Genomic DNA, 27310 nt, shown 5'->3' with positions numbered 1-27310 from the left:
GCGATAATAAAATCTCTTTTACATATAGAATGCAAATAACTCACTCTGGCGCGGGCAGGGGAGGGAGAGGAAAAAGCGGCGCAACTTTCCCCGCACACCTTCAGCCGATTGAAAGACAACACACAGGGACAGCTGGGGCGGCGCAGAATCTGTTCTATTTCACTGCTGCTTCAGCCTCTCAGGCAGCTGGAGAGTGACAGAGGCAGGGATGCTGGATCGATCAGTTTGCACGCAGCGTAATTAGGGACACAGAACTAGACGGGAATTCCTGGCTCATTCGGTCCGTCCCGTGCCAGTACAGGCAGCCCCATCATACTGTGGATCGTTCTCCTCCCAGCATAAAAGTAACACGTGCTCTAGCCGCTAACCCCAAGTATGCGCGTGCACACACTGCTCTGAGCCCCCAATTCTGCCAACAAGCCAGGGCACTCTGCTCAGGACTCATATGCAACCCTACAAAAACAAACCCAAGGTGAGTGGCTCAGCACCAGCCAGCAACCTCGTCGCAAAACAGCATTCCCAGGATGGCACTCGCAGGTAACTCTACCAGGTTGCCCATGGCATGTTGTGGAAGAAAATTATCTGGGAGATTTGACCTCCCAGCTTCCTAAGGGATGCTGAGCAGTGAGATGAAGTTACTTAAGGTATTATGAAAAATACTATCACAATAACCCAATTAAATTAAGTATCCAACCCCATAATTATCTCCCTGGCACTGCCGACCGCTGGGATGGGGAGGGAATAGGAATACTTTGCTTTTTATTCCCTGGCTTGGAGGGGTCCTGATCAGGCTGCTTCACCCCGCAACCTCTTGACCTGCCTCCCAATTCATTCCACCAGGCGACCAGTGAACCAGAGGAGAGCTCTGAATATGGGGGCTAGGAACTGGGGAAGCTGCTTGGCTGGAAGCAGTGCTGCAAAAGGAAGAGGCAGAGCTGCCAGGGCTGAGGCTGCTTATTAGCAATTAGGCTAATGAGGATGAGAGGTCAGAGAGAAAGAACACATCACGTCACCTCTCCTCCGCCTCCCTCCATGGTCACTAGGGCAAAGGGCCAGGGTGGGAGGGAGCAGATAAAGAGGAGATTGGTGAAGTGGAAGCCGCACAGATACTTCCTGCCAACGCATCCAGGAAGGGCCAGGGATATCAACTGGAGCACATTTCCCTTCCTTGATGAGTTTAAATGGGGGAAGGAGGGGAGGAAGGGGACCACTGACAGTATCAGCAGCAAACAGCAGAGAGATTCATGCTGGGGAGGAGGCTGGTTAACTCTCCTGCCCCAGTCAAGAGACGGGGCCAGCGCTCTGCCAGGCCCTTCTCATCCCCAATGGGCATGGCCCCAGAGGGAAGGTGACAGAACTGATCCCCACTCTTGGCACAGCCCCTCCACACCCCACTCACACTCCTGGTTGCTTTGCACCAAGGGGAGCGTCTGCGCCCTGGGAGGGGATGGGCAGGGCTAGCCCTGGCATGGGGCCTGCTCAGTGCCACGGGGCCTGTTGCCAATGGGTATTTCACCAGATGAGGCAAAGGCACTGGCGACGGGGTCATGGGAGCTGCACATGTGCCTTGGCACTCGGTGTTTCCCATGCTGCTTCGATAGCAGAGCCGGGACAATCTCCAATCTGGCCCTTAGCTAGGCAGCCCTAAGGCAGGGCTAGAGGCCATTCCTTCAGCAGCTGGTCTTTGCCATGGGTGGCACTTAGGGAAGGGAGGAAGGCCCCCATTAAATAAGGCACACGCAGGCAGAGCCACAGAGCCAAGGGATTCACAGGCCCTTCTCCCCAGAGGGTATGGGATTCAAAGTCAAACCGACAGCAATCGAGCCTCAAGGTCACACCTTCCCAGCATGCAACGAGGGCTCAAGCCGAGTGGGGAGGGAAACCCAGTTCTCCTTGTTTAAAAACCCAACCCCAACGTCTCTCTTTCTGCAGCGGTTCTCCCCCGCCCCGCCATCCCACCCAGCTCCGCTAGATAGGAGTGTGACACCACTGCCAGCGGTGCCCAGACGCACGGGGGAGTATAAGGGAGACCTAAACTGACCTACAAAGAGGACAGCTGAATGGTAGGATAGGAAACACAGGGATCATCTCCTTCAATGGATGAACTACAGCCACACCCCCACCAACTTTCACCTAGGTCTTTCTAAGCTAGGTCTTTCCCCCTGCCTCAGTCCATGCAGGGAGCAAAGACACACCTCTCGGTCGCAAGGAGGATATCCACACATACTGCACATCTGTTAACGTTTCAGGTCTACAGCGATCCTCGCCCAGATTTGGGGGGTTAGGGGGAGGAACCTTCCACCTGGGCACCATGGCCAAACGTTACCAAGACAAGCCTGTAAGCTCCTTGGGAAAAGACCGTGTCTTCCTTTTGGTTTCTAGATACCACAGCGATAGGTCCACCAAGGGCCCAGATAGCATGCACAGTACTGTATTGTCTGGCAGCCGTCACGCAAAGACACTCAGACTCAAAACACAGAGATGACAAGACAGGAAGACGGCGATATACGGCTATACACACTTCTTGGGGTTTTGATAACATCACTAACCACTCTAGCTCTCTTCTTGTGGTTGCCATGATGCTATCAAAGCTCCACCGTGACTGCGTAGGAACGTAGACCAATGACCAGAGCTGGTATTGCAAATGCAATCACATAGCGGTCAGCGCCGGATAGTTTTTTCCAGAAGAAAGGAAAAACGTTATCCCTGGATCACCTTACACACTGTATATCAATAACTCCTCCTTCCTGACACCACATGCTCCTGAAGAATGGAGATCCAAGCATCTTCAGCATGATATTAGCATGCAGTTATATTAGCATGCACTTATAACCCAGGCACTACGTTAATACAAATAATAAACAATTAAAAGCTATTCAAGCCCTTTTGAAAGAAAAGCAACTGCAGTACAGGTCCCTGCTCTCCTGCAACAATGAGTTCCACAGGTTGGCTGAGTTTACATCTAGTCCTATTAGTGGTAAATATACTGTCCTTCACCATGTCATCAAACGACCTCATACTCTTCTGTTAAGGGCCAGGACCCGGGTCCCCTCCAGCTCTTTCCTTTCTCCTGGCTAAATCCTGAGGTTTGTAATATTCTATCACACACAGGTCCCACTAGACCCCAATCTCCGTTGTTACCCTGTTCTGGGCCTCTTTTAGGATCAATGGCACCTGTTTTGAGGCTGGAGGCAACAAAGCCTGAAAGCCACACCACAGATGAGCTGAAGGTACAGAATAGGGGAGTGAATGCAGCTCCTGTTTCAATCCCAGGCTTCAGCCACCGCCTGCGCTTCCTTTGTTCTCTGGCCTGCGTTCTGCAGGAGATGGGACACATCATCACAGTGGTCCCTTCTGGCCTTGGAATTTAGGAATATCGAGGGGACAAACGTGGCATTCGGATCTGGGATTCAGAGTCCAACCCTCTCCCCTCCTTCAGATGCAGGAAGTTTGGTGGTGCTCGGATCCCGAGTCTCTGCTGCCTACAACGGCTAAATACACCATCGATGCTGTATTTCTCTCAATGCCCACATTTCTTGGGCCACACATTCAAGTAGTTTGTAACTTGCCCCACTCACTACTAAATCTGCTTGTGTTGCGGGGGTGGGGCTTCCTCCTCGTGTGACATTATTCAGGTCTCCTTGTTGACTTCAGGAGACTGCACACCTGCTTCCCCACCCCCTCCAGCTATCACCCCAGTGTCACTGTGTAAACAGACCTCCTGAGACATTGGTGCCCATTCTTCTCAAAAGGTCACTGGCTGGCCAAGCTGCTCCCAGCCGCCTCCATGGAGCCCTTTGAAAGGCAAATGGCCTGGGAAGACACTGACATTCAAGACATTCATATATCTGCCTGGTCATACATGACCGGCCAACAACAGAAGAGCCCAGAGACAATGAGCAGCAAGAGAGAAAGGTCAAAGCCATCAAACCCGGAAGCCAGGATGGCTGCTGCCTCCATCCCAGGTCCAGCCATGGCATTTTTCAGCTGGAAGACAGTGTAAGCCATGCTTCTTAGCGGGGACAGCACGGAAACGAAACCGTGGAGATACACGCTGCTGAGCCCTCCCTCCTTTAAGATGCAGGGTGTCCCCGCAGGGTTCAGGATGGGGCAGAGGACACGTTTTGGGGACAGGGGGGATTTACCTGGCCCAGTCCATGGGTTTGGCTCCTGCGGATTTTCTCCAGGCTCTTCCTTTTTTGACTCCTTCGGACTTTCCGAGGCTTCTTTGGACTCTGCTTCTGGAATGGAAGAAACGGCCTGTTACCATGTCGTACAAGCTTAAAAGGAACGTCAGATACAACTTCCCACCGTGCTGGGGACTCCTCTGACAGCCCAAAAACCCACCAGAAAAGGGCCACCACAAACGGGAGACAATAGCAAGCAACGTCCTAGGACGTTCTTCACGGAGTAGAGTTCCACGGCCCGTTTGCAGGCCTTTCCCCACCCTACTCATCTCGCATTCACTTCCAAAACCTCGAAGCTCAAGCCCCACCATCCCACAACGCCAGCCTCCATTGTCCAGTTCCTACCTTCTCAAACGAGCCCTTCTGTTCTTTCTCCCAGGCTGCTCTCCGCGCTTGGGGAGAACTTCCTGTAAACACTTGCAAAGCCACCTTATCCTCGCCCTTCAAATCCCTCCTCCAGCCTCGGCTCTCTGCAGCAAAGCCTACGACTAACCAAGCTTGACAACTAGCCAAGGTGCGCTGAGACCACAGCCTGTCATTCTGGCCTTCTTATGCTCCCCCATTGGCCCATCTCCATCAGTCGCCTCTTGCCTTGTATTTGGATTGGAAGCTGCTTGGGCAGGCACTGTGGTTTTCTTCTGGGTTTGTAAAGCACCTAGCGCCTGATCCATGGGGATCTCCTCGGCATTACGATACCGCCAAGCCAGGAACCCCAATTCTTCCTGTCTACTTTGCAGGCATCCCCAGTGCACGCGAGCAGGAGGAAGCCTTTCCATCCAGGACTCCTGGGTTCCTAGCTGTGAACAAGTGAACAGCAGCCTTTTTGACACCCTTCTCAAGGGGGCATTAGTCCATACACAACCCGCTGCTGTGCAAATTGATGGGGCTGGTAGTTGAACAGCGGATGTGCCCCAGGTAAAGACTCCAGTGTACCGGGAGAGTCCTGCAGGGGCAGCAGCCACTGACATAGCAGCATGGTTGCGTATGGGGCAAGTGAAATGGGGTCTTACGGCTAGAACACAATGGAGAGCTGGACCCAGGTCAGAGGAGTACTGGCAAAGCGGTGTGGTGAGCAGCGGCCTGGGAGATAGGATTAGAGTAACAAGGGGGGGTTGGGCAACTGAGGTGCACTGGCAGATTGACTGGGAAATGACCTGGATTGGACTCGTATTATCCACGCATACAAGGGAACTTCATCGTAGATCCAGAGCAGAGCATTGCCAACATGGGAGAAAGCGAGAAGGGATGCGCGTGGGGGTGGAGGTGGGAGCAGCAGGGCGGGAAGAGTTGGCATTTGTAGATTTAAGAGCAACTCAGAGCAGATTTTTAGATTTGTATCAGCAAAACATGCTCTGGGAATGGTGATCAGTTGCACATGTGCAACCAGCGAGATACTGCCCACTAACGCAACTGTGCAATGGCACGTAGCCAACACCTGACCCTCGGTCTCCAGCCATCTGCCCTAAGCAGAAGGATATCGCACAACACTAACCGAGTGGGAGCAAGGCCTTCAGCGAACGGAGAGTGTAGCGGGGTGGTTACCCCGCTCTTGAGAGTAAAGGGAAGCAGCCACAGCTGGGGCAATGCCCCGACCAGGTGCCCCTGGCCCTGGTATAAGGGCTCAGGGAGGACCTGGGTCAGATTCTCTCTCTAGCTGTGGAGAGAGAAGGACCTGGCTGCCTGGGAGCAGGGTACCGGAAACAGGGCAGTGCTGGGGAAAGGCAGGAGGAGATGGGGAGCCTTGGATAAGGCCCAAAGTGGGTACTAGGGCTACAGAGGTGTAGCCTGGGGATAAGCAGAGGCACCTGGTCCGGTGATGAGTGACCATTACAGATTGCAGTCTGCCCCAGAGAATGAGGGCTAGATGATGATTGGCAGTAGCCACTGAGGCAAGGTGGGGATAGAGGGTTGGGGGTTTCCTGGGGAGGGGAGACTCAGAGTGGGGGTACTGCAGAGGGCAGAACCCTGAGGTGAAGGGGGACCAGGGTCTGGGAGGGACACGGGGCCATAAGGCAGGCGAGACACTGGTCTGCAGAGGACGCTCTGGGCTGGACAAAAGTTAATTCCCAAGATGACTAGCAGGAGGCGCTGTGCCGGCGAGTCTTCACTCTGCTACAGAGGGGATTGGCTGAGTGCTGGTTTTTGCAAATTTCAAGTCACGCCAGAGGAGTATTCAAGCATGCGACACATGCAAAGAGACATACCAAGAGCGGGTGAGCATCTGGAGACATAAACCCCTTTCTCCTTCGCTGTGGACTTGGAAGTTCTCATTAACATTCAGAAGCCTGAGGGAACCTGTGGGAAGGCACCTCCTTACCTTTCCATCCCACCAAGGGCCCCATGTCAGGGAGCCTGCTGAAATACAGCTCCCAGCATGGATCTATTTGTGGCGTCTACATAGCAACTTGATAACAATTATTTTCTCCATTAACTGCTGTTAAAGATGGTGCCGATAAGCCTATCTGCATATGACAGTGCGACAGATTAGCGCCCAAAGTGCATGTTTGTCTTCACATCCAGGGCGGATAACCATTGCAAAGCCCAAATCGATAGGCGCCATAAAGAACGCCCCTGGGTGACGTCACCGGCATTGGCGATATTAATACAGGTGATAAGCAGGATGATTAACATCAAATAAATCAATCACCGGGTATAAAAGTCCTATTATTTTTGGCTATAAATCAAAGTGCCTGGCATATTGATTTTTATCCATCTCGCTGAAAGCTTTCGCGGCTGTTATTGCTGCTCGGCATTATCTGCACTATCACCTTTTTATCAAAGCAGCCTAGTGCCAGGTGCAGCTCTCCAGCTGAGTTTCCAGCTCCCTAACCCCCCAACCTCGGGACTGCATTGAGCTCCCCAATCAGATAAAGAGCCACTCGCTTCCTCTGTCAGCCCAGCCCAGCGGGGAGCAAAGTCTGCCAGCAACAAACCACTTCTCAAAAGGAGCCTCCTTAAACGCCCCTCGCACTCCCGCCCCTGACCACCTCAACAACCATCGCGCTTGGCGGATGACCCAAGGCCCCATTCAGTGAGAACAGGGCAGGGGGTGGTGTGGGAGATACAGAGGCTCACGGACAAGACTCTGGCTTGGAGGAGCTCATGCGCTCCCACCACGCTAGCTGCCCCTTATCGGGAGATTAACATTCTGCTCCATTTGCTCAAGGCCTCCTCCCCCTGGGAGTTTTCCTTCCCTCTATCTAGGGGGCAAGTGCTCCAGTTTATTGACTGCCAAGTCAGAGGCCAGAATCTTCCAGTGGCATCGATCTCCAGAAACCTTCGCTATCATGGCAGGTCTCGGACTTTGACGGAGGGTGGATTCCTGCTAGGAAATAGATTCCGCAATCTCCCTGTGGTGGCGCTGACTGCCAGAGCCACCTGGTGGGGTCCAGCACAGGAAGGGATGTGTCTACGATCCGCACCACGCACGGGATAGGAGAGTGTTTCAGCTCCAGTACGGGAAAGAAACTAACCCTCTCCAAAATGTGTATCAGAGCTAAGACTCCGGTACCTCTCACCCCGGGGCATGATCGTATTGATTATCACCATCTGGCACCACTGATCTCAAAGGGCACTGCAAACATTCACTGAGCATCCGGAGCTAGGATCGCTTCGCGTGGCACTGAAATGCAGTCACCTGCCAGGCTGGGGTGCAGTGCAGCTGCCGATTATTGCTGTGTGCCAGCCAGGGATGCTGCATGATTGTTTGGACAGGAAGCAAAAGACAAGGTAGCAAGCATCATGCCACTCGATCCATGCCTACCTGGGGCAACTTCCTCCAGTGACATCACCATGACAGCTGTGCAACATCATGTGCACATTTCCACTGGGGAGAGAGCCAGCTATCCACGACCGTGTCCCACGATCCTCAGTGGTTGCAGGCTGGCTCCACTTTATGGGTCACTTTGCACCTGGTAGCCAATGTCACCAGATTGCACTGGCGCATTTAATGCAGTGCAGCCCTGCACCTACTAGCCAGATCTCCCACTCCTGCACCCCCCTACCCCCTTGCAGACGTACCCCTACGCTGGGCTCGTGCACTCTAGGGGAGGCTGTCCTCAGATCACCGCACAGGGATGGTTAGAAGAGCTGAAACGGACATGCAGCCAGGAGGCCAATTAATTAGCAGTCAGCCCCATGTCAGTATCACACCTCAAGTTTCCACATGCCTGCTTCTGGCTCCCCATACAAGCTCAGTTTGCCTCCACCAGATTGCCAAGCAAAGGGGCCGCTCAGAGCGAGACAGGTAAAGAAACGGCCCTACAGTGACCAGAGGAAGAGCCCATCTCCTCCTTCCACTGGCTGCACTGGTGGAAGATGGGGCAAAGGGGCACCGGCTGAACCAAAGTCAGAATTACTGTGCCAGGACACTTTCTGATGGGAGGGTCAGGTTAGGAAGCATTTCAAGGTGGAGGCCTGGGTGCCTTTTGCCAGATCTCAGGCCTCACGGAAGTTGCTCCTCCCAGGCTGATTGCCAATCAGGGAGCCGAACACACCCCATGGCTGTGTGGAGTTGTGAACCCTGCAGGGGCAGAGGTCCGGAGGGAGATGGTGGTCACGGAGCCACAGACCCAGCCAGCAGCTCCCCCGACACCAGGGAGGAGTCTCCTTACGCGGAGCCAGATGGGAGCAGGTCAGGGATGGGTCGAGCATGGCGCCTGCAGGGATTCGGATTTGCAGGTGACAGTTGTGATGGCATCATTCTGCCAGTCTTGTAACAACAGAGTGGGTTGTGCTACCCATGCCCGACTGCTGCTCCCCACCTGGGGCAAGAGGCCCTGGGGAGGACCTAGCATGAAAAAGCCCCCACGAGCAACTAAGCCAAACATCAACCTTCTCCTTGAAGCACCACAACCTCTCGCACTCCCCGGAGCAGAGCCCACCCCAGACACCTGATGGACAGAGGAAAGCGGATCTCAGATACAGCCCCAGCGAGGGGCCAGGCTGGCTGCTCTTCAGCCACAGCGGGTCCAGAAGCAGCCACGCTCAGACCACAATGCTTCTCTTTCTCCCATCATTTCTGTGGCACGTCAAAGGCTGGAGGAGCCAATCCTGCAACAAAGGCAGTGATCCAACCACTGGAGAGCCAAGAGGAACCCCAGCTCCTCAAATACAGAGCTGCCAGGACCCCTGTGACTCCACCTGGTTCGCCTAACACCCTGCCCTGGAAAGCCCCCGCACCGGGGCGCATAGGGTAATCACAATCAACACTCACTAGCGTTCTCGAAGGGGCCTTAGAGGCCAAGCCATGGACAGGCCTTGGAGAAGAAGCAATCCTGGCATTGTCTTCGGAGCAGAGTTGAGGCACGCTGGCCAGGGGGTGACCTGGTGGGCTTGCACTCCTGCTGCTTTCCTTACCGCCCCCTGCTTCCCCACTAAGTAGAAGGCTACTGACGCCCTTGGGCAGGGATCTTCTCTCACCATATGCGGCTTTACACGAGAGCCCAAGCAAGCAGAGCAGTAACTCCACGGCCACAAGCCACCAGAGCAGGACTCACCTTCACCGCCAGGAGGGCATGAGACATCACACTCTGCAGATCCATTTTGGGTTGATGCTGCACCCTCTCTCTCAGCTTGGCTATTCTCCTCTGCCGGGGCGTCGTCACCTTCCTCCATCTCCCCAAAGGAACCTTCAAAACACAAGAGGAGTCGGACAGGTAAGTGACGAGAAGGCAGAGCCCTCGGGCCATACATCCAGGCAGGTGCCTGGCACAAAGGCCTGGCTAGCAGTTTCCATCAGGCAGATTCTCACCCTTCCTTCGCTGGGGAGGGAAGATGGGAAGCCACCTATTGCAAACTCTGAAGCATCCATAGTCAAGGAGCCCTCTTCACAGGGGGTCATTTCACAGCACAAGACTGATAAAGTGCCTTGTTCTTGTCAGGGCTTGGAGAGCCACCCACTCCCCCTCCAAGAAGTGTTTCCTCCCCAAGGTTTCCCACCTCTTCCACTTCCAGGGAGAGAAGCAGACAAACAGACACATGCTAATTTCTAAGAGATATGTTCCTTTGTCCTCTCCTTCCTGCTAGGAGCATAAGAAAGATGCTCCAGTGACACACAGTGACTCCAAATGTTAGATACTCTTCCTCCCACCCCCTACACTCTCCTGGGCAGATGGAATGGGTCCTTCCAAAAACCCTACCTGCAAGAACACAGATTTCAAAGTCACACACTCCAGTCACAGAGAACATTGAGGGCGTCCTGATAGACTAGCAACAGTTCCTCCCCATGAACTAGTCCATTTCTGTGACGGGGCGAGAGACACTAAGTGCCAGGATGGATTTTTTCTGGGGGAGCACGAGCAGGGTTTATACCAGCTCTGATTCACTCAGCTCTATGTGCAAGAAGAATTCAACAGCTGAGAAGTGCCTCCCAGGGCGGACTCCAGCGTTTTCCACGCTCAGCACTGATCAGAGCACTGGCAGCCCTGACTCGTAGGCAGGGTCTGCAAGCAGCACCCCCAGAAAGGGATCAATATGCAAAGAACAATGCCCAGGGGAGGGTCTCCAGGGCACTCGCATCACAGCACCCAGGGTGAAGGCCATTTCCTTCACTGACCTTACCAAAGGACCCGGATACGGCTCATCCCCAGCCCCTCCAGAGGGCACCCCCCCGAGCCCAGCTAGCAGGCTCATCCCGCGCCAGCCAACAGAAAGCCCGGCTAGTTTTATTGTCACTTTTATAAGCTCCGCTGGCCACCACAGACACACGTTATTGGTTATTGAAGGAAATATATTAAGGCTACAAATGTCTCTGTGCCTTGTAAACAGTGCTCTCCAAACATGCCACCTGCTCAGCAGAGAGCAATCTGGACAGCTCAGAGCCGGGCTGGGGGGCGGGGGGGGGGGGGTCTGAAAGAAACCAGTAAGGCAGGAAAAGAAGAGGGGCGGAGGCCATGGCTAGATAGGAGCTGCTTATAGTTCCTTCTAGGTTCTACTCCTAATCACACAGCTTGTTTGAATCCATCTGCTCCTGGAGGCAGGGAGCTCAGTTATCTCAGGCAAGGAGGTGTTCTACTTCCTACCTGGTGGGACAGAAAGGAGAGGGGTCCCTTCCCCCCCAGACCTGCCCATCCAGAGTGAGAAGTCCCAGGGGCACTGTGGTTTCACCTGGGTGGTTTGCTTCCCACCCATCCGGCAAGTGCTTTGGTCTCACACTGCTAACACAGGGCCCAGCGGCGAGGATGTCTTTCGCCATGTTAAGGCATGCAGGGAACTGGGCCCAAGCCCTCTCCATTTGTTTCACAGAGATCCCAAGGAGCCACCCATGAGACGGCATGAACTCCCGCAGCTGGGCACCAGGCGGACTGGGACAATGGAACGGGCTTCTCTCGGCACTCGCAAAGCCCTTGTTTCACAATGTCCGTAGAGATCGGAGCAGCCAGACTGATTCCCGCACTGGCGTCTGGGGCCCATGGGGAAGAGGGACGGGGGGCAAAGGGGAGAGAGGATTATTTTGACATGCCCCTTGGGAAGTTGAGGGGGGGCAGGGGTTGAAGGAAACTTTCCCCACTCACTTTACTCTGGGGTGAGGCTGCCTTCATCTCATTGGCAAGGCCGCAGCCTGCATGGAGCGATACTGAAATGTTTGAAAACACATAAGAACAGCCACACGGGGTCAGACCAAAGGTCCATCTAGCCCAGTGTCCTGTCTTCTGACAGTGGCCAATGCCAGGTGCTCCAGAGGGAATGAACAGAACAGAACTAGGAAGTTTAGACTTGAAATTAGACGAAGGTTTCTAACCATTAGAGGAGTGAAGTTCTGGAACAGCCTTCCAAGGGGAGTAGTGGGGGCAAAAGACATATCTGGCTTTAAGATTAAGCTTGATAAGTTTATGGAAGGGATGGTATGATGGGAGAGCCTAATTTTGGCAATTGATCTTTGATTATCGCCAGATAAGTATGCCCAGTGGTTGGTGATGGGATGTTGGATGGGATGGGATCTGAGTTACTGCAGAGAATTCCTTTCTGAGTGCTGGCTGGTGAGTCTTGCCCACATGCTCAGGGTTTAGCTGATCGCCATATTTGGGGTCGGGAGGGAATTTTCCTCCAGAGCAGATTGGCAGAGGCCCTGGAGGTTTTTAGCCTTCCCCTGCAGCGTGGGGCATGGGTCACTTGCTGGTGGATTCTCTGCAGCTTGAGGTCTTCAAACCACAATTTGAAGACTTCAATAACTCAGGTATAGGTTAGGGGTTTGTTATAGAAGTGGATGGGTAGGGTTCTGTGGCCTGCTTTGTGCAGGGGATCGGACTAGAGGATCACATTGGTCCCTTCTGACCCTAGAATCTATGAACAGGGAATCATCAAGTGATCCATTCCCTGTCGCCTATTCCCAGCTTCTGGAAGCCGCTACTACACATTGTGTTTTTCCGTAGCATCTTCCGGAAGACATTAAAGCCCTTTACAGACATCAGTGAATTCAGGTTTGAAACATTTCTCTGGATTATCATCATCATCCCATTTGACCGACAGCAAAGCCACGGAATGGCAAATCAAGGGAGAACAACGCTGGCTCCTTAAGGGACTGGGCTCCTCAAAGTGTGAAGGACATTCTCTGCCCTCATTTTCTGTGCAATCATAAATGAAGACAGTCTGAATTCCTTGGAGCAGAGTCTAATATGGCTGGGCCATGTGTCTATCCAATGATGCCATCTTGGCAGACACAATGGGGTTGAAGCAGAGGCCTCCAGAGCTAGGAAGGTGAGCTGCTATAGCTGGAGATGACAAGCCAAGCTTTCTAGCGAGGGTGGTGAACTCCCATCCTCTGCTGATCAGGCACCAGGAGGGGACGCGGAACGCACACACCTCAGTGGGTCACACGTACGCCGAGCTCACTCCAGAACTGGAGGCAGCTTTGCTCTTGCAGCCTCTGGATCCGAGTGCGGGTTGCGTTATGTTTCTAACTTCAGTTCCACTGTGCAGCCACGTGGCTGTGCCACACAGACTAGCTCCAGCAGGACCAGCCCCTCAGGGATTAGTCGGCCTCCTCTTGGAAACCACCTGGTTCGCAGCAGACACGTCCACGGTGAGCGGTTGAGACAGGCACGTCTAACTCAGGGCAAGTCAAATGCTGCTAGCGCTGGAGACAGGAATTCCCGAATAGGACTGCTGGCCAAGTCGTTTGCATGCTGCTACCCAGAATGCTGTCTCTCGCAGCTCATGGCACAGCTGGTCCGGGAGCCTGGGGCCCACGTGGAGAGGTTTGGATGTGCTAGTGCAGTGGTATTCAGCCTGGGGTCCGCAGACAAGCTTTAACATCTCCTTTCCCTTTCCCATTCCCTCTGGGGCGCCTGGCATTGGCCACTGTTGGAAGACAGGATGCTGGGCTGGATGGACCTCTGGTCTGACCCAGTATGGGTGTTCTATGTTCTGCCCCTCCATTTGAAAATTTTTAAGGGGATTCACAAATGAAAAAAGGTTGAAAACCACTGCACGATTGAATCCCCCCCCCACACACCCCATGCAGCTGAGAGGGGGACTTCCACCGTACGCAGGAGTAGCAGAATGAGTCCCACCATACCCAGGAGGCACTGCCTGGCAGGTCATCCAACCATTACACCACTTTCAACTGGCTGGTCAAAATGTGCAGTCTGCGTTACCCCACACGTCAGTGTGCCATGGCCACAGCAGTCTGTGCAGTGACTGAGCCAGCCAGGTTCAGAAATAAAACCGTAGTCACTGAAAGAAGAGAAGAGAAGCCTGCTTCTAATGACGGAGTCGCGTAAGGGAACGCTGCCGTGGTAATGAGCAATCCAGTGCAGAGAGAGAGAGATCAAACACAAAACCACAATCAAACCGATTCCCCGGGAACAGACCATCGCACCCTCCAAGCTTAACCAGGCCTGGAACCTCCAGCCTCCAAATATGGCAAGCAGCTCCTGCCAAAAAGGGGAAGGGGAATAAAACCGCACAGCGCATTTCTCCAGACCTCAGCCACTCTCTGTGACTCCAGGCATGTCTATTTACACCGGGAGAACAAAGGGCCCATAATCTATACAAAGCAGACAACAATAAGTGTGAATAAAGAGGCTGCCGGAGAAGGGAAGGAAATTTATTCTAATTCTGCTAATTTCAGTTCCAGCACAATTAAAAAGACTCTGATAATATTCAGAAACAATTGCCAGCTAACAAATCGTTTCTCTTGCGGTAAATGAAACATTGTTAGGCTAATTTTTTCTTTCACGCCTTCACGGCTCTTGGGCGTCTGATAAAGTTAACCCGATTCTCTCCTCCTTCTCCTCTCTTCCATTCCCCCGCTGTGGGCAGAAAAGGCCAGTCCTCGCCAGAGGAGAACAGATGGGGCGGACGGGACACAAGCGACGTACACACTACAAGCTAGGGGTGTGGTTCCCCTGCTCCTGGACGCATACTCCCGCTAGCTCTCTTGGAGCTAACTCGAGTACAAATAGCAGAACAGCCACAGTAACAGGGGTAGGGGTAGCAGAAACACGGCTGAGCTGGTTTCCATTGGGTGCACACTCTGCATGGCTCAGCCATGCCCCTGTTCCGTGCTCCCGTGGCTCCACTGCTGTTTCTACCCATTGAGCTAGCACGAGCATGCAGACACGAGCAGGGAAATCACACCCCTAGCTTGTAGCACAGACACAGGCACAAGCACACTTGGCTTCTATCTGTTCAATTGTCACTGTCATGCCCAAGGTAGCCCAGGGCTGCTTGTACTCAGCACTGACCACCCAGCCGCACCCTCAGACATCACCCAGCAGCAATTCTGGGCCCCAGCGAAGGGCAGGAATCCTGTTCAGAGAAGCCTCGCACTCCTAGCTGGACTGTCACTCGGAGTTTTGACAGCTCCTATTGCAACACAGCCCCGATCTCGACCTGGGCCTCTGGGTGTTACCATAATACAAAATAATATTAATCCAGCCTGACAGAACAGGAATCTACTCAGACAGAACTTCCCTGAACCCCTCTTGCCAGATGGATTATGCTGGGCCCTTCCACTCCTTATTCTGAATCAGGCTCATTAATCCTGATGAGAGGAAAAAGCTGGATGGCTCGTTAGATTGAAAAAAGGGACCAGGGCCCTTCCACCACCAGGCCCCAGATCAGGATTAGGCATCCAGCCGCGTCACCAGGAGATGGACACCAGCATTGTAAGGGGCATCATCATCCCCACAGCTATGCCCCTGTTTAAAGAGAGACCCCAAAGACTGACTGAGTCATGGAACATCCCCATCCAACTCCAGGGCCCATCTGTGGGGCAGTGTGGAGGTAGGTTGTAGTGTCTCTGCATGTACTGTGTGTGTTCTGAGAACAAATGGATCCTGGTCTCCAGGGATGTCAATCTGGCACCTATCAGCACCAAATTCACTCTCACAAAGGTCCATGTGGGGTCCTGTTGAACTTTAGGTCCATCTCTCTCCTTCATGAGATCCTCTTCCAGTGGAAAAGGCACTTCTCAGACACCAAGGCACCCAGCCCTTCTGGATAGATGCCAAGCATTAAATAGTTCAGCTCTGGCACAACAGGAGCCAGGATCACAGCAGCAGTTTGAGGAAGCCCCTGCTGCGTACAGCGTCATGGAATGCAATGGGTGTCTCTGCTGTGCGTCCCTGTGCCGGGCCAAGACACGGTCGCATTTCAGGGAGAGTAACGTCATCCACTCAGTAGCTAGCGCTCAGGATCCCGGGGTTCAATCCAGGGCCTGTGCACCCAGATAATGCACGTGCAGAAGTTCAAGGAAAACTGACTCCCAATCTCTGCTGTGCACAGGAGAAAATGCAGGGCCAGGCAGGGGCTGGAGCTAAAATATTTTTGTATTTCCATCAATGATGCTTTATGGTGCCACCATCACAGCCCCACATTCTTGGCACACAAGGTCAAGCTATTGTGCCCCATCTGGCTTGGGGATACGCTCGCCAACATCCCCTCGCACCCCCACACTTGCAACTTTGCACCCCTCACTCTAGCTGCAATGTGCCAGGAGCAACAATATTCCCAGCTGCGCGGGTTAAATGAGCTACTGGATATTTAAAAAAAAAAAAAAAGAGAGAGAGAGAGAGAGAGAGAGACGAAGCAGTGAGTGGAGCGTCATTTCTCTGGGATTGCTGGAAGCCTTGCACAGTTATCACCTCACGCAGACTCCCTCAGCTTGCCTGATCTGTCTGTTCTTCATTAAGCAAATACGCTGAAATGGAAATGAAAACATAATAGCTATTTGATTTTCGGAGAGATATTTTGCATATTGGTTCAGTGCTGATAGTGGAATTTCATCAACTCCCTTTTTTCATGCTTTAAAACTGAATTACTGAGGCTGGCTTTACAGAGAGGTGATGAGCCAAAAAATGCTCCGTTCCAAGATACTCCGCTTAGACGATTAACTATTCTCCATCCCCCCTCCCTCCTTCTCTTTCTCGCTCTCTTTTTTTTTTAAATGATAACAAGGAAGGATTTCTTTTTTAAATTACAGCGATTGTAAAAACTTGCATTAATCTGAGATGTGACAAAGTTAACCATGTGAAGGCTGGCCCCGGATGAGATCAGAGCCATTAATTTATGGCTTGGCTGGTGGCGGGAAGAAGGGGTAGAAAATTTTTGCTTGGCAGGATGGGAGGGGGGAGTTGAAAGTTCCAGAAAACTGAATATCCTACAGAACAAGCCCATCGTACCTCAGAGTGCAAGGGGCAGCACACTAGAACTGGTCAGAGACAAGACTTGGGAAAAACCTATTAGCCCAATCACCTGTGTCCTCCACCCCCAAGCTATACCCCACTCCTGTAATTTAAAGGAATGTAACAATTGCGTGCTGTTCACTGTAGCCATCTACCATCAGTACGGAACTCAACAGATCGTAGACAGTGTAGCTTAGTACATCTCCTCTGTTGTTGTTTTACCTTCTTTCCATTCCTGGCTTTGTCCCACCATTCCACACCTCTCTTTCCTATCACTAATCAGGGTGTATTTTTTTTCCTCCATGACTCTGTGTCTGTGTGCGTGTCTCTCTCTCTCTCTCTCTCTCTCTCTCTCACACACACACACGCACACTTTCCATTGCTTTAACTTATCCCAACATTGTTCCCCTACCTGCTGCCCCTCTCCTCCCATAGGGTCTGAAATGACCAGAAATCTCATTGCCACAATATTAAACTAAGACAAGAGGCTCAGCTATCCAGGGGCAATGGCTGAGCGAGAAGCCACCTGCCTCCACGTAGTTATTGGAGAAGCGGGAGGGTGAAAGAGTGCTGGGATAAGCATCAGGTACCTCAACCATGCTTGGGAACGCCACCTCTGTCCCTCCATCAGTTTCTCAGCTGCTGCTGGGGTGCAGAGGTCTCACCTGTTTCGCTCTCTTTTGGGTCCCTGTCCCCCAGAGGGCAGCTCTGGATCACCATTGTTCTCAGCTCTTTCCAAGGCTGCAAGCGTGAAACTGACCTGGCTTGTCAATTTCACATGGAGCGGCTCCCTAGGTAGCAGCAATGAAAACTGCCTAGTCAGGTTTTGTTTTTCAGCAGCTTAGATCTCTGATCAGCAGTGGCAGCCTTGGAGTGCAGTGGCACACTCAGTTCAGGTCTGGGAGACTTGCATCAGAGCACAAGGATTAGAAACCAACAGTTTTAACAAAAGCTGAGGGCTTGTCTACATGGGGAAGTTATACTGGTATAAGCCAATGTGTGAATTTATGCTGGTATAATTATCATAGAATATCAGGGTTAGTAGAGACCTCAGGAGGTCATCTAGTCCAACCCCCTGCTCAGGACAGGACCAATCCCCAGACAGCTTTTCACCCCAGTTCCTTAAATGGCCCCCTCAAGGATTGAACTCACAACCTTGGGTTTAGCAGGTCAATGCTGAAACCACTGAGCTATCCCTCCCCCTCATGCAGACATGTTGTCTGGTACAAAAGGCATATGTGTGTGGGGGGAGGTTAGTTTCTGTATATTTGGAAGGGGCTATACCAGTGTAATTAGATCAATTTACTGATATAATTGGCAAGAGACCTTCCCAGGTAAACAAGCCCCTAGATACTGCAGAGCTGAACAGCCTTCTCTCATGTCAGCTTCCTACCTACTCCCACCAAACTGTTTCTTCGAGCCCTTGTAACAGGTTTCATCCACCCTCATGTATGTGTCTCCAAGACGTAGGAAGTTGCCACCAATTCTCACCTTGCAGCGAAAGCTTACTTGCACCTCGAGAGAGGCACTGGCAGGAGAATTGGAGAGTTTTATTCTTGAGGGCAACATCTCTCCACCCCCAGCAATCCTCCAACAAATGCTTATTTCCTGACTCACTCAAAGCAACCCCCCCCCCAACCTTTGGGAAGAATTTAGTAGAGCGAGGTCTCCCCTACTTCTCTTCTCAGGCGCCGTCTCCCTTGCCTTCAGGAGTTGATAATTAAGATGTGCTACCCCACTCTCCACCCTTCTACACAGAAGGGCTTTTGAGCCGATGTTCCCATGAGTGATGCACATCGGTGGCCTAAGGTTTGAAGCCCCAGCTCATTTCCTCACTGAATTCCAGATGCTCCACTCTCCCATCGGATTAGGAGGTGTGGGGCCTTCACAAACTCTGCCTCGGATGCAGGCTCTCACTGTTGTCCTACAGGTGGGACACATGGGAGAGCTGCTAAGCAACGGCTCTTTCTTCCCCAGCCTTGATCACAGAAAGTTTGTATCAGCACCCACCAACTCCAACCTCTACTTCTGCACCTGTGGCCCCAGTCAAGTCTCGTCTCTTTGAGCCTCAGGTTCCCAGTGTGTGAGATTGGGACAATAACCCCTGCTTCCCTGGGGGCGTGTGAGGGGCCACCTGCCAAGCCCTCTGGAGAGGAGGAGCAGCGTGGGTTAGAATTCGAGTTCAGACACAAGACTCTTACATGTCAGGGGATTGGGGAGAACCACCGTGTTAGCCAGACCACGGATTCATGGATACATTTACACACCCAGCAACTCTGGAAGTGACTGGCGATCTGGGGCATCACTTACTGGGGAGAGGGGCTGTCCCAATCTGACACACACTAAAGGAGCCAGTTTTCCAGAAAGCACGTAGCACCCACCTTCCGAAAAAATATCAGGCCCTTTTTAGGTATCAAGTTGGGGCACCCCAAAAATGGAGGCTCCCAAAGTCACCAGCGGCTTCTGAAAAATCTTGGCCTGTGTGTCAACTCTCCTGCTACAAGCCACTCACTGGTCTCTGCATGGGCTGCTGCAGGGAGAGTTTCACCTCTAGTCTCCATTTCTTAGATGCCTACCCCACGCGCACACCCCTATTGGCGCACCAAGGCTCCTGCCAGCGGCTGGAACGCCCTGAAGCCAGACTGGTGCCGGGTTCTAGCCCCCTCCCTTCTCCAGCAACAATGGCGGCGGGCTGGAGCAGCCGTATTTTGGGTTTACTTTATTTTATTTGGAGAGACACTGCGAGAGAGGGAAAGTGTGAGTGACAAACTAAGCTGTGTGGGCTGTCAATCATCCCTTTCAGGATCAGGACAGCCGAGATAATCTCCTGACGAGTCCTTGAAATGCCCACTTTGAGGATGACAGGTTCATATTTAGCACATCAGTCTCCCCACAGAGCCTAATTACTACCTAGGAAGGCCACTCGTTCATTACCAGAGGATTAGAGCAGGGGGTGGATAAGGATAGTTAGCAGCTACCAGCGCAGGAACAGAGACAGCCAGTGTCACGGAGTGTGGGGAGTCCGGCCCTGCACCCCTCTTCCTGGGACCCACAGTGACTCTCAGCCAGCCAGTAAAACAGAAGGTTTATTGGACAACAGGAACACCGGTTACAGCAGAGCTTGCAGGCACAGTCAGGACCCCTCCACCGAGTCCTTCTGGGCTTTCAGGGTGCTTGGATCTTAGCTAGGATACCCTGAATTCCGCCCACACAGCCCCAAGCCCAAACTCAAACTGCTTCCCTCCTGCCACTCCCTTCCTTTGTCCCCTTCCCGGGCAAAGGTGTTGACCTTTCCCCTCCCTTACCTAGCTCAGGTTACAGGCTCTGGCATCGTCCATCCCCTAAAGTCCTCCCCTGCTCTCCCACTCCCCACACAGACAGTCCCTACTCCATCACATCTCTCCCCCCTTCGAGACTGAACTGAGCGGGGTCACTCTGCCCAGTGACCTGGGGAAGTTCAGGGTCCCCTCTCCGGGACAACGCATCCGCTGTCAGGTTGGCACTTCCCTTCACATGGACCACGTCCATGTCATAGTCCTGCAGGAGCAGGCTCCACCTCAGGAGCTTGGCGTTGGCTCCTTTCATCTGGTGCAGCCAGGTCAGGGGAGAGTGGTCGGTGTACACGGTGAAGTGTCGCCCAAAGAGATATGGCTCTAGCTTCTTAAGGGCCCACACCATGGCCAGGCATTCCTTCTCGATGGCCGCGTAGCTTTGTTCCCGGGGTAGCAGCTTCTTACTCAGGTACACGATGGGGTGTCTCTCCCCCTTTTCATCCTCCTGCATTAACACTGCCCCCAGTCCCGTGTCTGAGGCATCAGTGAACACCATAAAGGGTTTGTCAAAATCTGGGTTTGCCAGAACTGGGCCACTAACCAGAGCCTCCTTCAGCGCCCGGAAAGCCTCCTGGCACTGCTCAGTCCAAATCACCTTGTCTGACTTCCCCTTTTTGCACAGTTCAGTGATGGGGCCGGCTATGGCACTAAAGTGGGGCACGAACCTTCGATAGTACCCCGCCATCCCAATAAAGGCCTGGACCTGCTTTTTGGTTTGGGGAGCAGGCCAGTCTCTGATCACCTCCACCTTGGCTGGTTCCGGCTTTAGGCAGCCGCTCCCCACCCGATGGCCCAGGTAAGATACTTCAGCCATCCCCACCTTGCACTTCTCCGCCTTTACTGTTAACCCAGCCTTTTGGAGTCGGTCTAGGACTTGTTTAACCTGGGATATGTGGTCCTCCCAGGTCTGGCTGAAGACGCAGATGTCGTCAATATACGCCACGGCAAAACTCTCCATCCCCCTCAGTAGCTGATCCACCAGGCGCTGGAAGGTGGCCGGCGCTCCCTTGAGGCCGAAGGGCAGGGTCAGAAACTCATAGAGCCCCAGAGGGGTGATAAAGGCCGATTTCAGCCTGGCATCTGCGTCCAGCGGCACTTGCCAGTAGCCTTTGGTAAGATCCATAGTGGTGAGGTACCGAGCACCTCCCAGCTTGTCTAGGAGCTCGTCAGGCCTGGGCATAGGGTAGGCATCAGATACGGTGATGGCATTGAGCTTTCGATAGTCCACACAGAACCGGATTGACCCGTCCTTTTTGGGGACTAGCACCACTGGCGAGGCCCAAGGGCTGGAAGACGGCTGGATCACCCCCAAAGCCAGCATGTCCCTGACCTCTCTTTCAAGATCCTGGGCAGTTTTCCCAGTGACCCGAAAAGGGGAGCATTTTATAGGGGGATGTGACCCGGTCTCCACCCGGTGGACAGTCAAATTAGTGCGTCCAGGCTGGTTGGAAAACAGCTGTCGGTACAGATGCAGCACCCCCCTGATCTCAGCGTGCTGGCCCGGGGTCAGTTGATCAGAGAGGGGAATTGCCTCCAGGGAGGAACCAGCCTTTGTCCCAGGGAATAGATCTACTAAGGGGTCATCTCCCTGCCCCTCCCAATGTCCACACACGGCCAACACCACATTCCCCCTGTCATAGTATGGTTTCATCATGTTCACATGGTACACCCGACGGTGATGTGCCCGGTTTGACAGCTCCACCACATAGTTTACCTCATTCAGTTGCTTGATAACCTTGAAGGGCCCTTCCCAGGCAGCCTGGAGTTTGTTTCTCCTCACGGGGATAAGAACCATCACCTGATCCCCGGTGGCGAAGGCACGGGCTCGTGCTGTGCGGTCATACCAGACCTTCTGCCTCCTCTGGGCTCGGGCCAGATTCTCCCTGGCCAGGCCCATGAGCTCGGCCAGTCTTTCCCGGAAGGTCAGGACATACTCCACCACTGACTCTCCCTCGGGAGCGGCCTTCCCCTCCCATTCGTCCCTCATCAGGTCTAGGGGCCCCCTCACCCGCCTTCCATACAACAATTCGAAAGGTGAAAACCCGGTAGATTCCTGGGGCACCTCCCTGTACGCAAACAGCAGGTGAGGTAAGTACTTGTCCCAATCTTGTGGATGCTGGTTCATAAATGTTTTTAGCATCATCTTCAGCGTCCCGTTGAACCTTTCTACCAGCCCGTTGGACTGGGGGTGATACGCTGAGGCCCAGTTGTGCTGGACCCCACATTTCTGCCATAAGGACCGGAGCAGGGCCGACATGAAGTTGGACCCCTGGTCCGTTAAGACCTCCTTGGGGAACCCCACCCGGCTGAAAATTGTCAGCAGCGCATCTGCCACTGTGTCTGCTTCAATAGAGGACAAGGCCACCGCCTCGGGGTAGCGAGTGGCAAAATCCACCACCACCAGGATGTATTTCTTCCCTGACCGGGTCGTCTTGCTGAGGGGTCCCACTATGTCCATGGCCACCTTCTGGAAAGGTTCTTCTATGATGGGTAAAGGCCTCAATGCCGCTTTCCCCTTGTCCCGGGCCTTCCCCACCCTCTGGCAGGGGTCACAGGATTGGCAGTACTGTCGGACATGGGTAAAGACCCCAGGCCAGTAAAAGTTCTGTAGCAGCCTCTGCCTGGTGCGCCGGATTCCCTGGTGCCCTGCGAGAGGGATGTCATGAGCCAGGTACAACAGCTTGCGACGGAACTTCTGGGGAACCACCAGCTGCCTCCTGATCCCCCATGACTCTACTTCCCCTGGGGGAGCCCATTCTCGGTACAGGAACCCCTTCTCCCACAGGAACCTCTCCTTGCAACCTCTCCTCATGGTCTGTACCGCACTAAGGTCAGCCCGGTCCCGGTGCTTCCGCAAGGAGGGATCTTTCTGTAACTCGGCCTGGAACTCAGCAGCTGGGACAGGAATGGGGACTGGCTCTCTCTTGCTGGCTGGGTCTGGGGCCGCAGCCTCTCTGCACCGTGCCCCTGGGCGTTCCCCGTTCCCTGAGTTAGGGTCCTGCACCTCAGGTCGAGTACCTTCCCCGTTGTCGGGGAGCAGTGCCATTTGCCGACTCTGACTACGAGTCACGACCAGGGCACTCTGGGTGTTACTAGGCCAGTCCTCAAGGTCCCCTCCCATTAACACGTCAGTGGGCAAATATTGGTGTACCCCCACATCCTTGGGGCCCTCCTTGGCCCCCCATTTCAGGTGTACCCTTGCCACGGGTACCTTGAATGGGGTCCCGCCCACGCCCATCAGGGTCAGGTAGGTGTCGGGCACCATCCGATCTGAGGCCACCACCTCGGGCCGGGCCAGCGTCACCTCTGCGCCTGTGTCCCAGTACCCAGTGACCTTCCTCCCATCCACTTCCAGGGAAACAATGCACTCTTTCCGGAGGGGCAGCCCTGCGCCCACCCGGTAAACCAAAAACCCGGAGCCTGGAGCATCCACAGGTGGTATGTTGCCAACCCCCCTTTCCTGGGAATGTAGCCCCTCCTCCAATTGGGTTTTTACCCAGTCCACCCTCTGTGGGTTGGGTCTGCTTGGTCTGTCCCTGAGCTTGGGGCACTGGGCCCGTATGTGACCTCGTTGGCCACAGCGATAGCAGCCCATATCTCGTGGGTCCCCTTGAGTGGGTCGGAGGGACCTGCCGCTGGATGTTCCCCTTTTGGGGGGGTTCTCCATAGGCCCCCTTTGGGAGGTCCCAGGATGACTCTCTCTCTGCGTTGAGGCAGGCCTGCTCCTTCGAGACTCCTCCCTGCCATCCCCTGCCCGACTGTCCACAAATTGGTCAGCCAGCTGGCCTGCGTGCTGTGGGTTCTCCGGCTTCTGGTCCATCAACCACAGCCTCAGGTCGGACGGGCACTGCTCGTACAGGTGCTCCAGTATGAATAGGTCAAGCAGGTCCTCTTTAGTTTGGGCCCCAGCTGTCCACTTGCGGGCATACCCCTGCGCCCGGTTGACCAGTTGTAGGTATGTGACCTCACGGGTTTTACGCTGGCTCCTGAACTTTTTCCGGTACATCTCAGGAGTCAGCCCAAACTCGCGGAGCAGGGCCTGTTTGAACAGTTCGTAGTCCCCTGCCTCCGCCCCTTTCAGTCGGCTGTACACCTCCACGGCTGTGGAGTCCAGTAAGGGGGTGAGAACTGCGATCCTGTCTGCAGGGTCAACCCTGTGCAGCTCGCAGGCATTCTCAAAGGCCATCAGGAAGGTATCTATGTCCTCCCCCTCCTTACGCCGGGGCAGCAAGTGCTTATCAAAGCTCTTTGTAGGCTTGGGCCCCCCCTCACTCACCGCAGCCGGGGCCTCACTGCTCCTCAGCCGGGCCAGGTCCAGCTCATGTTTACGCTGTTTCTCCTTCTCCTCCCGCTCATGTTTACGCTGGTTCTCCTCATGTTCACGCTGTTTCGCCTTCTCCTCCAGCTCTTGCCTCTTTAACTCGAGCTCCTCCCATTTCAGCTCCCTTTCATATTCCAGCCGCCTCCACTCCACGGATGCCGAGCGTTGCCGGGAGGATCCCCTGCTGGGGGGTGAGCTTCGCCGGGCGGATCCCCTGCTGGCCGGGGGTGTCACGGTGCCCTCGGTATACACTGGGCTCCTCCCCGCCCTTCCCCTACGCCTAGGAAGGGGGGGTCTCGGGAAGCCCTCGTCCGCCAGCTGACCGCTCCCAGCGGGGACAGACACTGGTGCCTGAGCTGCATCTGCTCGGCTGCTTCCCTCAGAGACAGGGCTCCGTTCATTCATGCGGTCTCCCTGCTCCAGCTGGGCAATCAGCTGGTCCTTGCTGAGCCTCCCCGGGCGCAACCCCCTCTGCTTGCACAGCTCCACCAGGTCACACTTGCGCCGCTTGGCATACATCTTCCTGCTGGCCACTCACAGGCCGGGGCGCTCGCCGCTCCCCACGGTTTCCAGGGGGACCCCTAGTGCACCAGCCCTTCGTGAGGTCACCACCTCTCTGCCAGGGTCGAGCTGCAGACTCCTCCACCCTTGGACCGCTTGCTGCAATCCCCCGGGGGACCCTGTTACTGCAAAGTCCTTCTCACTGGGCACACACTCCCAGGGGTTAATCACCCCTTCGTTTTACTGCTCCCCAGTCACTTACTGCAGGAAGCGCCGTCCACGGGGTGCAGTATATCCCACCGCTGCCACCAGTTGTCACGGAGTGTGGGGAGTCCGGCCCTGCACCCCTCTTCCTGGGACCCACAGTGACTCTCAGCCAGCCAGTAAAACAGAAGGTTTATTGGACAACAGGAACACCGGTTACAGCAGAGCTTGCAGGCACAGTCAGGACCCCTCCACCGAGTCCTTCTGGGCTTTCAGGGTGCTTGGATCTTAGCTAGGATACCCTGAATTCCGCCCACACAGCCCCAAGCCCAAACTCAAACTGCTTCCCTCCTGCCACTCCCTTCCTTTGTCCCCTTCCCGGGCAAAGGTGTTGACCTTTCCCCTCCCTTACCTAGCTCAGGTTACAGGCTCTGGCATCGTCCATCCCCTAAAGTCCTCCCCTGCTCTCCCACTCCCCACACAGACAGTCCCTACTCCATCACAGCCAGGTTGAGCTTTGAAAGGGAAAATGGCACATCCAGCGTCAGCACCAGGCATCAGCTTGCCAGCAGGTTCAAGATGCTGCCTCCTGCCTTCCCATGAATAGAGAGAAGCAGGACCACTTCCACCCCACTTACTTCGCCCAGCCCTCCTGCTGCATTTCAGGCTCAGTTCAAAACTGCCCTCCCAGTTTCTTAACTCTTCTGCAGACTGGCCCCACTCTGCCTCGTGACCCCACAGCTTTGTTTGCCACATGACAAGAACACTTTGCAGAGCCGTGGTAAGAAGCACAAGGGAGGAGGATGGCTGGTTAAAGAGATTCTACCAGCTGGGCTGTGGCATCCCTCCAGTCTGTGGAATTCACTCCTAGCTGTACTCAGGTTCTGATGTTTCCATTAAAAACAAAATAAATATTTCTAGCCACCGCCACTAATCACAAAGAAAAATCTTTAAACACATAAACCAAGCGCAATACATGTAGCAACGTCTGCCTGAGTCTGCAGACAGCAGAGCCCCTTGGAGAATGTGAACGACAACAAGAAGTTATTTGCAAACTGGTGTTTATTTTCCAGCCCTAGCAAACGGGCTGAAAAATTAAATATACGGGGAGGAAGGGTGGTCTAAGAGCAAAGGTCCTGGATTGAAAAGACAGGTTAAATCCCTGGCCCGGTGACAGATTTCCTGTGCTGACTGCAGGCAAGTTGTGTCATTTCATCTATAGAGTAGGGATATTTAGCACATCCATCTCCCTACAAGTCTAATTACTACCTAGGAAGGCCACTCCATTACCAGAAGATTAGAGCAGAGGTTGGGGGCTAGATAAGGGGGTGCTTCTCCACACCTCACATGGCCATAGAAGGTAAATCCATTTAGCAAGTGTAATGTTGTGTAGCTACCCCTCCTCCCCCCCTTGCCATACTAAATCCCTAGATACCAGACTGTAGTTTGTACACATGGTACTAAACAAAATGAAGTGCTTTCCTGTGATCAGTGTTAACACCAAGAGACAGACGCAATATTCACAGTCAGGAAGCAAAGAGGGTGCAGGTCAGAAAAATTGTCATTACACAGGTAATTATTTGATCATTTCAGTCCAATTAAACTTCTTTCAGCATCTGAACAATAAACCTTTTCTTGATCCTTCTCATTTATCCAGCAAATTGAAAAAAAAATTTGTTTCCCGTCTGCCAAGTGAAAGACCCTGGACTATCCGAAAGCAGGCATGCAGACAAGAGCGAAGCGATAAGAGGCCTTGATAACAGATAGAAAATAGCAACAGATTCAGACTTTCCCACCGGCTTGGAAATCAGGGGAGGCGGCGATTCCACGGGGCAAATTACAATCTGTTCTCCGTCCATCGCCCTCCCAATGTAGGGGGAAGGGGAGACAATGACAAGACAAATAGGCTCATATCTTCAGCTAAAATATGTTTGATCCTCCAGGACTGTTCTGCACTGCCACAGGGTAGGGGCCCCAGTGTTGCCAACCTCTGAGCCTTTAAAAATAACAAAATCCACAAATTTATTCGTCTCCCTGCAAAAACAGTTAGATTTTTATGAAACCAATCACAGGATTTTCAGTTTGGGGGTCTCCCTACCTGCCTTCGGGCCCATATTTCCAAGCTCCTGTCTGGAG

The 27310-nt window shown here is 53.6% G+C and overlaps 1 protein-coding gene across 4 annotated transcripts in view; it reads right to left on the bottom strand.

The window, feature by feature from the left end:
• The window catches only part of ZFPM1 (zinc finger protein, FOG family member 1), a 133843-nt gene that overhangs the window by 64296 nt on the left and 42237 nt on the right, over positions 1-27310 (bottom strand). For all 4 annotated transcript variants that reach the window (XM_030582129.1, XM_030582131.1, XM_030582132.1 and 1 more), the window contains 2 exons: positions 9686-9817; positions 4146-4241 (listed from right to left, as the gene is read on the bottom strand). In XM_030582129.1, the coding sequence (XP_030437989.1) occupies positions 4146-4241; positions 9686-9817 (228 nt within the window). The remainder of the gene's footprint in view (positions 1-4145; positions 4242-9685; positions 9818-27310) is intronic.

The sequence above is a fragment of the Gopherus evgoodei genome, chromosome 12, assembly GCF_007399415.2.
Source record: "Gopherus evgoodei ecotype Sinaloan lineage chromosome 12, rGopEvg1_v1.p, whole genome shotgun sequence".
In the NCBI taxonomy this organism is placed as follows: domain Eukaryota; kingdom Metazoa; phylum Chordata; order Testudines; family Testudinidae; genus Gopherus; species Gopherus evgoodei.
The sequence above is the reverse complement of the archived record's forward strand: the minus strand, read 5'-3'. Positions and strand labels throughout refer to the sequence as shown.